This window comes from Anopheles moucheti, chromosome 3 (assembly GCF_943734755.1).
Source record: "Anopheles moucheti chromosome 3, idAnoMoucSN_F20_07, whole genome shotgun sequence".
Classification (NCBI taxonomy): Eukaryota; Metazoa; Arthropoda; class Insecta; order Diptera; family Culicidae; genus Anopheles; species Anopheles moucheti.
Genome location: NC_069141.1, coordinates 12,631,944 through 12,645,262, shown reverse-complemented (window position 1 = coordinate 12,645,262; position 13,319 = coordinate 12,631,944). Strand labels below are relative to the sequence as shown.

The 13,319-nt window shown below is 44.7% G+C and overlaps 3 protein-coding genes across 3 annotated transcripts; 2 read left to right on the top strand and 1 right to left on the bottom strand.

Moving 5' to 3' along the window:
* The first annotated feature begins 6,150 nt into the window (after positions 1-6,150).
* On the top strand, positions 6,151-6,760 carry LOC128301985 (cytochrome c oxidase assembly protein COX20, mitochondrial). The gene is made up of 2 exons (XM_053038680.1): positions 6,151-6,289; positions 6,360-6,760. Exons 1-2 carry the CDS (start codon positions 6,233-6,235, stop codon positions 6,669-6,671), a joined length of 369 nt encoding a protein of 122 aa, XP_052894640.1. The 5' UTR covers positions 6,151-6,232; the 3' UTR covers positions 6,672-6,760.
* Positions 6,761-6,764: 4 nt separating this feature from the next.
* LOC128301984 (ribosome-releasing factor 2, mitochondrial) lies at positions 6,765-9,239 on the bottom strand. Its single transcript, XM_053038678.1, has 4 exons — positions 8,630-9,239; positions 8,305-8,552; positions 8,123-8,244; positions 6,765-8,055 (listed from the first exon to the last, which is right to left on the bottom strand). The coding sequence occupies exons 1-4, from the start codon at positions 9,237-9,239 to the stop codon at positions 6,789-6,791; spliced, it is 2,247 nt and encodes a 748-aa protein (XP_052894638.1). The 3' UTR covers positions 6,765-6,788.
* Positions 9,240-9,419: 180 nt separating this feature from the next.
* On the top strand, positions 9,420-13,286 carry LOC128301515 (A-kinase anchor protein 10, mitochondrial). The gene is made up of 3 exons (XM_053038046.1): positions 9,420-9,614; positions 9,978-10,169; positions 10,272-13,286. The coding sequence occupies exons 1-3, from the start codon at positions 9,590-9,592 to the stop codon at positions 12,182-12,184; spliced, it is 2,130 nt and encodes a 709-aa protein (XP_052894006.1). The 5' UTR covers positions 9,420-9,589; the 3' UTR covers positions 12,185-13,286.
* The last annotated feature ends 33 nt before the right edge of the window (positions 13,287-13,319 follow it).

The following is a 13,319-nucleotide window of genomic DNA, read 5'->3' as shown; positions in this document are numbered from 1 at the left end:
ACCACAACCCCTATATATTGCAACAATTTTTAATGCTTTGCAACAAAGAATAAAAGCGATATTCATTTTTCAAAATGACACAACATTAAATGAAAAAAAAACATTAAGGCTTCCTGAATTATTTTACTTTGGCAAAATTTTAATAAAGTGACCGTACTGTCACAAATCAGTACTACTTTACATATTTAAATAACAAATCATACACCACAGCAAAACATAATTTTGCACACAGCAGCATAACTTACGACCCTACTGAATGTAAGGAGAGATAATACTGCATTCGCAAAACATATCTAATCTACGCGGTCAGTTGCTGCTGCGCTGCTACGTTGGTCTTTTTCTCCCATGCGGAGGAAGGAGATTCTCTGCTTTCCTCATCGCACAACGCACAAATGTTGTATCATTGGGAACGATGTATTGCCAAACCCCTTCCACTAGACGGACTAAAGGTGGCATAACAAAGTACAACTTATACGAGATTTATAAATTTGAGAGCAGCATAACAGCATCGCTCCTGCTCTTTCAACCCGACAAAGCTCACTGCTCACTCGCTCATTCTTCTGAAGCACACACACAAATGGCCAAACAGGACACACACACACACAGAGCGGGAAAAGATTGCTCGCACACATTCGCGTTAAGCTGTAACCAGAAAAAGGCGCGGATTACACATGATCTAGTAGTCTCTCACGCAAAATAAATAAAAAATACTATTAATGCATATTTTCTTGCACCGTTTAGGGGTTTTTTAACATACAAACTTTGTAATCACACACTTTTGTAGTAAACTGATTAAGATGCGTTGGTAGTATGTACAACTTTCGCGCAATGGTTAAGTAAAAATAAAATACGTAAAAGAAGCAAAGCGAGTCTTGGGGTACACGTTGAGCGACAACAGCATAACAAGTATTTTTTCCACTTTCTTCTGACCTACATAAATAAAACTAGATTCACCTCGAAGCTCGATAAACAACATCGTAAAACTGAAGAGTTCTTGTTGTGTTTCTATGACGACAAAGACGGTTTGTAGGAAACGTTTGGAACGAATTAAGTTTATTAGTACTTAACAGGCGAAAAAACACAAAAAGACATATTTCAAATCGTTCCAATTTTGATCTATCAATTATCACTTCTGTTAAACAGCATATTGAGCAGAAAAAGTCCGACACACCAATGATAGTGACACCCGCAAACAGAACACACGCCAAAGCAAGCCAATACTTCTTCCCGAGTTCTTTATCTCGTTTCTTGTTGTTGCCGACACCACACACCAACCAGAATGTTCAACCTCCCCAAATGGGACCAAATACCGCAAAGTCGAGAAGGAGGCCAACACACCATCATCAACCGCTCTTCTCTGGCGGTCCAACCAGGCCAAGGCGGTAAACACCAGCGCGTCACACGAGAGATATGCTTTGCTGCGTCGTGTGTGCGTAACTCTCCCTCACAAACGCACACACTTTTACGAATGGCGATTACGTTTTCACAGCGGAGAGGGTAGCCATTGCAACCATGGCTGGCTGTTGTGTGTACGCAGCTGAAGGTGTTTGTAATATGGGAGCACGCACGCACACACACATACGCGGTCGTTGTTTCTTTTTCTAGTTTGTTGAAACCGTTTTTAGCTCGGAAAAGATTGTCGACAGAGAGTGGGGAGTTTGGATCATACACATGTAAGAGGAAACATCACACAAAACATGAAAATACCTGTCAGCGAATTTATATTAACAATCCATGGATTTTTTGGTCAAATATTTTAGATTACTCTATTTTGCGATAGCTATGCGATTCTATCCCTCAAACTGATGGTGAACATCAGATTTGCAAGCTTCAAACGATTTTAAAGTGAATTTTAGTATGTTGCGTAGATGTGATCATTTCCTTATTATTTGGGGTTGAGTTTTTTTTCTCTCAGTTATACATTCCGAACTAGAGAGAGATTTCACAAACACACACACGTACCAGTGCACTCACACTATTCACGCACTTCAAATGCACTGAAACTCACACCAATCGTACCAACCCGGTGTCTTTGGATTTTACCTTCCTGAACACCGAGACGATACATTCCCAAACAACAAAAAACTCATGCACAAAACCAGAAAAAAAAGCACAGAAAAGGAAGAAAATGCGAAGAAAAAAAACCCAAAAGCGACTATCGCACAAGAGACTGCGTCGTGTGCACACACAATAGTGCACACGGCTTTACGTGTAGTGGTGGCAACAAAAGCCAGTCCACGCTCCCGCGCGATATTTCCCGCTCTCACCACTTCATGCACGCACGCACATATACTTTTTTGGTCGGCCCCCCTCCACTAATATGTATGCGTAACGGGTACAGTACGCGTCACGAGAATATGAGACCCACGGAGTAGTGCGCGACAAACCTTAAGGGGATATTGGGACGGAAGGCAACAAAAAATGAACGTATCGGAACCGATCGAATCAGCGCGCGGGTCACACACTAGGGATGGGGAATGGCAAGAAAGGAGAGGGAATAATTCAAGTCGCAAAAATGGAATACATACACGCACACGGGGTAGTATACACATGCCTAATAAAACTTATTAAAATGTCCATGGTCAAATATGCCCAATCGCGGGGTGCGTGGGTGTGCGCGAAAGAACTGTAATTGTGTCCTTCGCAGTTTCAATAGCATTTAACGCACATCCTCACCACACAACATATTTCTATAAAGCCCGCCAGACTGGAAATACCTCTCGTTCGTCTCTTGAACACACACACACATACACACGCGTTCAACCAACCAGCAGCAGTGAGAACAAGAAGATGTGCAAAAGTGGCACGAATATTATTACGTTTAACACAAGCAGTGGACAAATAATCACACGCATCCCGAACACTTCATCACAAGCAAACAAAAAATACACGTTAAGCTACAAGGAATCGCAAACAAGACCCTTGATGCCTGTCCCAAAAAAACGGCAGCTCACCTTGTTGCAATGCACGGCACGCTACTGGAACAAACCGAAAATGCGTCTACGCTTCTTATTATGTCTTGCAAACCACTGGAACCCTTAATCGTAGCGCCACAAAGAAACTGTTACCCTTTATCAATAAACTTTGTATTTTCACCAATTTCACTACAAAACTGCTAAAAACCCAGGGTTGACACAATGACGGAGCGAGCACAAAATGGGACTTTTCTTCTTCGCATACGCGACGCGTCTCTGGGTTGCACGAACAGCCGGACGAAGCCTGGCCTGCTCTTTTCTTTTCAGCGACGGATGACGACTGCGGAAAAGATGACAACGAAGGCCAGCAGCAGCAGAGCAGGAGAGAGCGATTTTGCTGCTGCGTTTAGATAAATCCAACACCAACACACACGCAACCGCTGGGTGCGCCTGCACGCACACACACGATCGTCGCGGCGAACAGTGCGAACTGTCAAGTAACGCCATTGCTGTGACGTTCTTGGGGAATATTATTGAAGCATGCCTAGGCGAAAACGAAATTTGTTACAACCTCGATGGGTATATTAAAACTTCATTAGCTATCGAATTTTGATGCAGACGCGTACAGTGTTTTGCATTAATCTTCACATCCTTTTTCTTCTCCCTAATCTTCCATTTGCGGACCGACTTTAGACGTTGTTCTATACCCGGCGTTATAAAAATATATCAGAGTTTTGTCAATCTAGACCGAACCACACACGCAAAAAATGCGGTATCTACCTTAATTTCTCTTCTTCTTCCATTTGCACAAGTGCTTCAACGGAAGCTGATCGAACCTTCAACTGTTGTTACTCTTTGGGCCCCACAAATCAATGTAACAACTTAATTGTTAATGTACCGCAGAGATTCGATGTCAGTGTAGTCTACTCCAGGCTAGGATGCGTTATAACTACGGACCGTTGCTGATATTGAATGCGAGCTTCGTGTAACCTGTTCTATTTCCAATTACACTGAGAATTCTGTTGGTTCTATCCAGTGATTGAAAGAAGACACTCTCTGTACAATGTCAGTAGTTTAGCGATAAACCAAAAAACACTTCTGTTCCATCTCTTTTGAGGAACGAAAAATTCATGTGGTTTTATCGCCAGCAAAACTACAGTGGGGTGACATTACAATGTGTACACAAATAATCAAATATCTAATCACACACATTCTCTCTGAGGCCCCGCTCTGCTTAATGTTGTCCATTTGCCACGGTGGCGACGGCGATAGCAGCAGGCAGACAGGCACACAACCTTCTCCTCGACGTCGAAATCAAAACCATGTGCAAGCTATAAAAATGCACAGTTCTGTACAAAGTTACTCGTTGTTGGAGCTAATGTAGAACGCGAAACACATATGAACAATTTCTTTTAGCTTGTTTAGATCTAATACGTAAATGTTTCACTTTTGTTCTGAAATCACTCTTCTGTTTCACAGGGTTCTGAAATCTGTATCTGAAGATCCTGGTGCTAATCTTGATTGCGAAGTTTCAGAGCGCCACATGGTGGGGGAGACAACCTTTTCACTTCACACAGAACAGCGGTTGAATTTAATTTACATAACAAACTGCCATGGCCATACGCGGTTATCGGGTAATCCGACAAGTCAGAGTAGTTTAAGAAAGCAAAAACCCAAATACGGCGAAACCTTTTCCCTGACGATAGACGATTCGTTCTGTGCTCTTGGCGAATTGGTTTCTGTTTTGGATGCACATACACACACACACACACACACACATACACACAACGAACGTTGCACTATTCCCGTTGAGTAAGAAATTGTTGATCTAAGTGTGCGCTGCCACAGCTAATTCCAACAGTATTCTTCGAGCAGGATGAACTTCCGAGGGTGGTGGGAATGCGCGGTGGAAAATAATACACCCCTTCCCCCATCGTCTTCCTGTCCCGTTTCATCCACAACACAACCCGTCGCCCTCCTTTTCCGCTCATTATGACTATTATTATCTTTCTATCTATTACGCATGCAGCCGATCGTTGAGGCACGGTCTACCAGCCAAATAAAAAGTTTTGCTACCTTGCGCGCCGCGAAACCGGGAAAAAACAAAATGGCGCGTGAAAGTTATTTTTCTTGTTCTTTTATTTTGCTTGCATCAGATGGTAGCGATCCCGTCCCCCCCAACTGTGTGTACACGACCTGTGCGCGTGTACAGTTGTGTGCGTGTACGATTTGCCATCCCGCTTTGCTAGTGTGTGTGTGAGATACGTTACATCAACTCTTTGCCCACCTCTCTCCAATCATTGCACCGTACTGTACCCTTCCGTCCTTCGGACCCAGAGAAACGAGCAAAGGTGGTACAGCCACGACGAACGAAAAACACCACTCTGTCAACCGCTACGAAATCTAGCGCAAGTTAATAAAGAAGGAAACAGGACAGTGGTTGGGAGACTGTTCTCCCATCATCCCGGCCCAATAGGGGGAAGAACTACATCCCCTGCTTTGCAAAATAGCAAAGGACGCCACCTTGAGGACACCACATTCTTTCACAAGTTCCCAAGAGATCAGGGTGAAAACTTACCTTATATGTAAAAGATGGCTTTATCATTTGCTTGCTGTTGTGTGTTGTTTGCTCCAACTCTTACAGCACCTCTTTCGTTACGTTCCACGCTAAGATTTCGTCAGCTTTCGAACCTTACTTGAACATACCGCACATGGATACTGTAGTTTAGGGCGTTTTAGCCTGGAGAGGAGTAGACTTTATGCTGCGCTTTGCCACCCCCCGAAAGGTGAGATTGGCCTTCAACAAGCACCACCACCAGAAACAGGCAGACTACCAGCTCCGGCGGCAGAGGTTTCTTGCACGCACGACACGACGGAGAGCACACTAAAATGCCTAATCACATGCACACGTACGTTCCGTGCCTAATCACGACAAGCACACCGTTGGGTCGAGAGCAACGTTACGCAGAAATGGGAATGATTTACTGCTTCTTGCTTCGATTTTCACTGCTATTTCGTACACGAAATTAACTTTCGTCTGATGGTTCGCCTCGCGCGGAGGATGCTTTTACCGATAGAAGATAATTTTATTCTCAGCGCACACATCCAAGTGAGAATGGAAGAGGTTGCACCATGACGGTGGTTGCCGTCAAAAAAACCTCTCCGCTGTCAGGCTGACAAGCTGCAAGCTGTCAAATCGATTTCATAACAGAAAATTTGTTTTGATTGGGATTTCTTGTGAAACCGGGCTGTTTTACTGTTGGTAAAATAGTGAACGCGATACAGAGTTCGTCACAATCTGCCTCAATACGCAAACGATGAGCGAAAGTCGGGTACATTCGGAAGATATTGACATAGATCCACCATCGGAAAGGGTAATCAGCGGTATTGTACAACTCTTTAACAAGCATACAAACTAATGCCTTGTGTACTATCGATTTGCAGTCTTTGATAATTTTTGGGCGAGATGTGAGCACGATCCCCTGTTTTCGAAACAGCTTTTTGTATGGCATCAGCATTGGGATGGGGGTAGGATTTTTGGCGTTCCTTAAAACCTCTCGTCCGCAACTGTCCACACACATCGGGTTTGGCACGTTTATGGCGACGACACTGGGCTATTGGTTTCCGTGTCGGTACAATTGGTCCAAGCAAAAGTTTGATACTGCACAGTTGCAGCAAGCACTGCAACAGCAAGCTATATACGAGGGTACCGAAAAGGAGCGTGAGAAGATTGACGCAAAGTTGGAACACGCCTAATTACAGGAGAGAAACTCGGTCCAGTAGTTGAGTGTTTTATCTTGTAAATTGTGTTAATAAATATTAAAAAAGTCACCTAACGTTTTAGCCAAATATTTACAGCATATTTTATTTGTTTTATTCCAATCCTAACGCTCGTCTCATTGCTTGCGCTTCGTCGAATTCATTCATGGCAGAGTGTCCATTCGGTTCCATTGAGACGCTTGCCGTTCCGGAGCTTATCGTGCGTAGTACTGTGGAATAATCTCCCAACTCTGCCAGAGGCGCATTGACCTTCACTACCCTATTCGTAGAACCACGCTGGGCAACGTCTTCTATGCGTGCCCGACGACGACTAAGATCAGCTAGGATCGGTGGAAGATATTCGCCCGGTGTGACAATCTCCAGATACATGTCCGGTTCCAGAAGGCGGCAGCGTGCGTTCTTCAATACACTGCTTATGCATTGAGCAGCGGCAGCCATAATGAATGGGTCAGCAGTGCCTCTCCCGATCGCGAGTGCATGCAACTTTATCGCACAGTTTGCTAATTGCCCTCCCAATTTGGGACCTCGTTGTAGAGCACCGAGCGCTCCCTTCCGAAAATAAGTCATTTGCCTCGGACGCACAAGTTTGAGCGTTTCTTGCGCTTCAGCAGAATTATCTAAAACAAAGCGCTCCCCATTACTCTCGACAGCATGCGGAAAGATTGTCATATCCATGTGTACAGATTGTTTACTACCGGCTATTTCCTTTTCCGCAGTCCACTGTCCCCGACTGGCCTCTTCAAGCGTTTCCTTGTAGGCAATCTGAAGCGGACCCAAATCAGCGTCGATTCGATACTCGCTTAAAATGCGAGATTTAACAATTTCTAAATGCAGTTGTCCCATACCTCCCAGTACAGTTTGTCCGGTCACTTCATCGTATCGTATTCGTAGGCTTGGATCTTCACGTTGAATTTCACGCAGCGCACTGTCCAGTGCTGTTTGTTGTCCAGACGATGGAGGTTCTATCGAGCAAAAGTAAACTGCATCCGGTATGGTGGTTTGCAGGCCCAGTTTTGAAGCCAGTAACAGCTCATCGTCTGAGGTCTCTTCCGTGGTATTTTCAGCCACGGAGAGTCGCTTCAGGGCTTTTTTTAAAGCAGCCGCGTTTGCTACCACCAAATCTCCAGTAACTGTCGACTTAGGTCCAGCACAAAGTCCTATATTGCCTGGGCCAAAAGAATCAATTTCCCGATACTCATCGGCAAGCGGTTCATAGATACGTTGTATCGTCTCCGAACCTCCGTTGGCTGTAATAAATTTCGAACCTTTCTTAGCCGTTCCTCGAAATGCGCGTATCATCGTGATGGGACCACGCTGCTTGTCGTGCGTTACTTTAAAAACCTTTCCGACAAAATCAGTCCTAAAAGTGTTGCATCACATAAGATAAGTGTTATATATATATCTCTCAATCTCTCTAATATACATACCCAAAGCAGTCATATATCTGATTTCGTTCACTTGGAGCAGGCAAAAAGTTCAATACGCTGTCCATTAGTAACTGAACTCCAACGTTTTTATATGATGATCCTAACAGGACGGGTACGATTTGCTATAAGAGAATACGGTAAATTAACTAATGGAATATTCCCTAATGGATAATGCTACTAACCTGCTTCATCGTACAATTACGAATGGCATCCAGGACAAGGTTGAGTTTAATGTTTTCGAAACTATTCGCATCAATTATGGCTTGCGCCAAACTATCATCCATACCCGACAGTAGATCAATCAGTTCGTACAACTTCTCTTGAACTTCATCATGCAGATTTTCATCGGTGATTGGAATCGCTTTGTATGATCTGCCTTTATTTTGACCATCCCAGATAATCCGGCTCGACGAAAGCACATCAATAACACCTACAGGAAGAATGCGTTAGTGCAAAAACGTTAGTGTTTGTACACGTCCCAAAAACCAGTCTCCGTCGATATCTTACCCACCAATTTTCCGTGTTCTTTAATAGGCATTTGAAGTGGCACAGGTAAAGTGGACAATTTTTGCCGGACATCCACCAAACATGCCTCGTAATTGGCGCTTTCTTTGTCCATTTTGTTAACAAACATTATTCTCGGCAGTTGATGCCTATCTGCTTGACCCCACACTGTAACGGTTTGTGCTTCTACGCCGGCTGATCCATCTAGAATAACCACGGTGCCGTCGACTGCCCCGAGCGATTGTTCAACTTCCATCGTAAAATCTATATGGCCAGGAGTGTCGAGCAGATTGATTCGATGCTCCTTCCAATTAAAGCTGACCGCCGCGCTACATATCGTAATGCCTCGTTCACGTTCCTGGAGCAAAAAGTCGGTAACTGTGTTGCCCAATTTTACCTCGCCCAACATATCCGTGCGACCGGAATAGTACAACATGCGCTCGGTTGTTGTTGTTTTACCGGCATCGATGTGTGCCAGTATTCCAATATTGCGGATCCGTTTTTCACTAATAGTTCCATCTGAGTTGTGGATATATCTGCAGTGTGGAAGTTTATTAGGAAAACGTGTCCTAAGGCGCGTAAATGCTGCTTTGTGCAACCGATTGCACAACATTTTTGAGCCGGGGTTTGTGGAGCGCACGACGAACCACGGCTGTGTTTATTTACGTTGCGCACGGCTGACAGTGCACACTCGGGTAGATTGACGTTTGTCAATCGCTTGACAACTGCTGACGTTTGACATTTCTTTATTTTCGTGTTTGCTTGCGTTTCATTCCCTTCAGCAACAGTGTAGCACCACCATGACCGATATCAAACACAGTCCAACTGCGGAGATTAAAAATTGAACAACAAAATTACGGGAAATGGCTGGCAAATGAGCCAGCGGCAGAGTGATTTCAGCGGTGTGTGCGTCTTCAAGTGTAGTATCCATACCCCTTTCTGGCGAATCCGAAATCGACCAGAATGTTGCAGTTTCTCAAGAAGACAGGTTTGTGCTGGTCGTCGTTACGGGCAAAATGCGACATTCTTTCCACAGCAAAATTGCCTGTACTATGTTCATGTATCTGCAGAGTGGTTCAGTGCATTGGTCGGTGGAAAGCAAAAGCGCGAGGAGTAAGTTGTCTGCAGAGCAGCTGAAACGCTTTCCAACGATCAAACTTTCTCCATGTAGTTGGTAGGGCCGGAAGGGAAAGATAGGGAGAAAAGGGCGGATTGTTGCTATTTATGTTCCATCATTTGGTTTTTTTTCCACCTCCCTTATGCACAAGGGGTGGACGCCCCATTGAACTGACGCATAAGGGTGGAATCCGAGGCAGTGTAGTAATTTTCCACGCTTGTGTTCAATTTCCAGGTCGAAGAAAATCTATCACAACCGGCAACAGCAACGAGTCATCTTTAGCATCGATACTGAACAATGATCCAACGACGACAACGGTACCATCTTCACTCAGAACTTGCGATGATGTCATCGATGGTGCAAAATCACCTGAAACAGATGAGGAGGCGCTAAGACTAGCGGAACGGTACTGCTTCGAGAAGCGAGGTATGGGAACTGCATGCGAAATGAGTTTGTGTGTTTGTTGCGTGTGTAAATAATTGATCACATTCGTCGAGCGGCTTTCTTACATCCCCCTTTGTTTTCCAGATACTGCCGCGCGTGTTTCGAAACTTTCGCGCCGTATGATTGACATTCTGGTGGAGCAGAGTTGCATCTGCTACTTTGTTCAGTTTCTGGAATCGAAAAATGCTCTTTCATTGATTAAGTTTTGGCTAGAGGTGGAAAGCTTCAAGGCGGCAGCATCGGAAAGTGTGCGAGGCGTGCTTCGATCGTCTGGTGGCGGTTCTACTCATGCTCATGGCCGATTGCACCGCAGTGTCTCCTCCGACGGTTACGATAGTCTATCGTATTTTAGCATAGACTGTGATTCGTTATCAACGAACTCGTTTTCCGAAAATGCCTTCGAAGACTCACAGTCGGTTGACGATGTGCGGGAGCTGGATTCGCGTACGTCGCAAAGCTGTACTCCGGTACCACCTCCAACGCCGCTGGAAGTGCTTGAAGAGGTAGATATTAAGGATGATGCTTCCGAGGATGGGGCGACGATACTGGAACAAGATCACCCGATTGGCAAAGAATCTAGAGACAAACACCTGGAAGTCTGTGATATAACCGTCATGCGACAGTCGCTAACCGATGACGAAAAAACACAAATCTGTGAAGCGGGTAAAGGGACGACCATGGAGGCAATGCCCGCTGCGTCAGTGACGAAAGCAACGTCCACCATTAATCGGCCCTTTAACTCACTCATCAACTCGGACGCCGTAAGAATATATCGGAAGTATTTGATCACAAATTCACCACACTGCATTGAAATGCCGGCTACCATATTGTCCAACATCTCGCTAGCGCTGTGCAGTAGTGGAACATGCAGTGAGATGATCTTCAACGAAGCTCAGCACTTCCTGCTGGAGATGTTGGAGCAAAACTATTTGAACCCATTCCTGGAGAGTTCCTTCTACTGCAAGTACACGCTGGAGGTGCTCACAAGCGATAATATCACGCTGAGAGACATTCTCGGGAGCGAAATGGCACTGTTCTACTTTATGGAGCATCTAGAGCAGCAAAGCAAGCGGCACTATCTGGAGTTTTACGTAGGAGCGGTACACTTTAAACGTTCGTTCGAAAATCAAGTTCAAGCACAAAAGGATGCTGTCGTGCTGTATGAGAAATATTTTTCCCTACAGGCCACCAGCTCGCTCGGTTTAAGTGACAAGATACGCTTTCTGCTCGAAGAACATATCTGCTCGGCCGATCCGACCATCTTGGCGGAATGCTTCGAGCTTCCGGTGCGAATTATTGAACATTTTCTCGAGCAGCGTTACTTTGCCGGGTTCATAAAATCTCAGCTTTACTGTAGGTTTATTAGCGAGCTGCTTGGAAAAGTGAAAACGAGCACAAGCAGCGATGTTAGTGGAATACTTCCCGGTGGACGTACGGCTGAACAACGGACCGGTATGACCGGTGGAGCCAAACGTGGCCATCGGAAAACGCTCTCGGACGTAACGAGTGACGCCAGTGCGGGAGGTGGACGACGTGGAAACACGGTTGCGTTTATTTCCTCCCAAAACACACTGCTCGCCATGTCCGACACAAATTACCAACGAAACCGCAAGCATTTGGTGGCCGTTGCACTTGCCGCCTCGAATGGACCTTCCGGTGGTGGTGGAATTGGTAGCGGTTCTGTAGGTGGTGGTGGTGGTGATATCATGCAGATCGATTCCCGTCAGCTGTACAATCCGGATCTTTTGTGGCGACGCAACTCGCCCGTCGCCGGTTTAACGTTCGGTCGGATTGATGCGCTCGGTCGGTACGAGCGAGATTTCGACATCGCCGAACCACCGTCCGGCGATGATCGCTGGAACAGAAACAGGATCAAGAAAGCGGTACGGAAGCTTGTTAACTTACCGGAAGATAAGGCACAGGAAGAGCTGGCCTGGCAGGTGGCCGAGATGATTGTAAAAGACATTACTAACGTTACCATGAACAGTAAGACGTGATTGCAGAAAATAACTGATCCTCTCTGAGTCTGGGCGCAACAGCAACAATTTATCGCTCATTTTTGGATATTGTAATACTCCTATTCCACCTACATCTAATATGTGGAAACCACCAGGGGGTACACACCTTGGCGATCCAGGTTTCGGCCTGGTAAGGCAAAAGTATTATCGTTAAACTCACACTGATGAGAGGAGGAAGTCCTCCCATCGCAACGCGTTCGTTGCTGTACGTAATATTATTAATTAGTAAACCGTGGCGAATCTCTCCACTACAACAAGATGGTGCTTATATAAAAAATCTGATATAAACTAATGAATTATAGTTCATGACCTTATTATTTACTACTTACAGTAGGCATCCAGACCTCCGAGGAGGACGAGAAGGTATAATTTTATTATACAAATACGCTCCTACACCTTTTGAATGTGAAAACTACAGGCACAAGGTGCGGGGTCGGAATTGGCGCGGTCTCGAATAATTTTGTCCAAGTGAGTGTCCATCCCCTTTTTATTTACCCGTTGTGTACTTCCGTAAGATGCATAATTTTATCCTAAAATTAATATTTTATCTCGAAAAAAAGCTATCGGTGGATTGGAAATTTTAATCTCACACATTGTTAAGTGCCGTGAGGGAATTAGAATGTAAAAAAAAAACCAATTAAAAAACCTTAGTAACGAAATTACTAAGTTTCTTAGTATTAGATGTAGACGTGCCAACACAGTTTTTGGGACAGCTTCGGGTAAATGATGATGGTGATCAAAGCGCAACACAGGGTCTTAGACCGAACATTATCGAACAAAAAAACAACAAATAAACAAAATCGAATCGTTGTGCTACCGCTTTCAATGAATAGTATAAGTATTGCTGGAACCGCACGGACCGCGTATTCAATGTTGAATCTGTTACATTTTTTTTAATAGTTGATAAGGAAACATTAACAACCCCATTCATTTTTAAACAAGTGCAACTCTCATGAGCAAACAGGGGCCGTGGGCCGCCATGGGAAGAACAAGGAAATACACGATGCAGACAACATCGTACAATGTCCAACTATGTTAAGGATATTTAAGAAATGAAATATATTTTCTTATGATAACAGAACACCTTGTAAAATGATGAATTTCTTTCTGCAGA

Coding starts and splice junctions, on each gene's coding strand:
- LOC128301985 (XM_053038680.1), top strand. CDS start 6,233: ATGAGCGAAAGTCGGGTACATTCGGAAGATATTGACATAGATCCACCA. Junction 6,290..6,359: donor TAGATCCACCATCGGAAAGG/GTAATCAGCGGT, acceptor ATCGATTTGCAG/TCTTTGATAATTTTTGGGCG.
- LOC128301984 (XM_053038678.1), bottom strand. CDS start 9,239: ATGTTGTGCAATCGGTTGCACAAAGCAGCATTTACGCGCCTTAGGACA. Junction 8,553..8,629: donor AGAACACGGAAAATTGGTGG/GTAAGATATCGA, acceptor TTCTTCCTGTAG/GTGTTATTGATGTGCTTTCG. Junction 8,056..8,122: donor CAGATATATGACTGCTTTGG/GTATGTATATTA, acceptor CAACACTTTTAG/GACTGATTTTGTCGGAAAGG.
- LOC128301515 (XM_053038046.1), top strand. CDS start 9,590: ATGTTGCAGTTTCTCAAGAAGACAG. Junction 9,615..9,977: donor GCAGTTTCTCAAGAAGACAG/GTTTGTGCTGGT, acceptor TTCAATTTCCAG/GTCGAAGAAAATCTATCACA. Junction 10,170..10,271: donor GTACTGCTTCGAGAAGCGAG/GTATGGGAACTG, acceptor TTTGTTTTCCAG/ATACTGCCGCGCGTGTTTCG.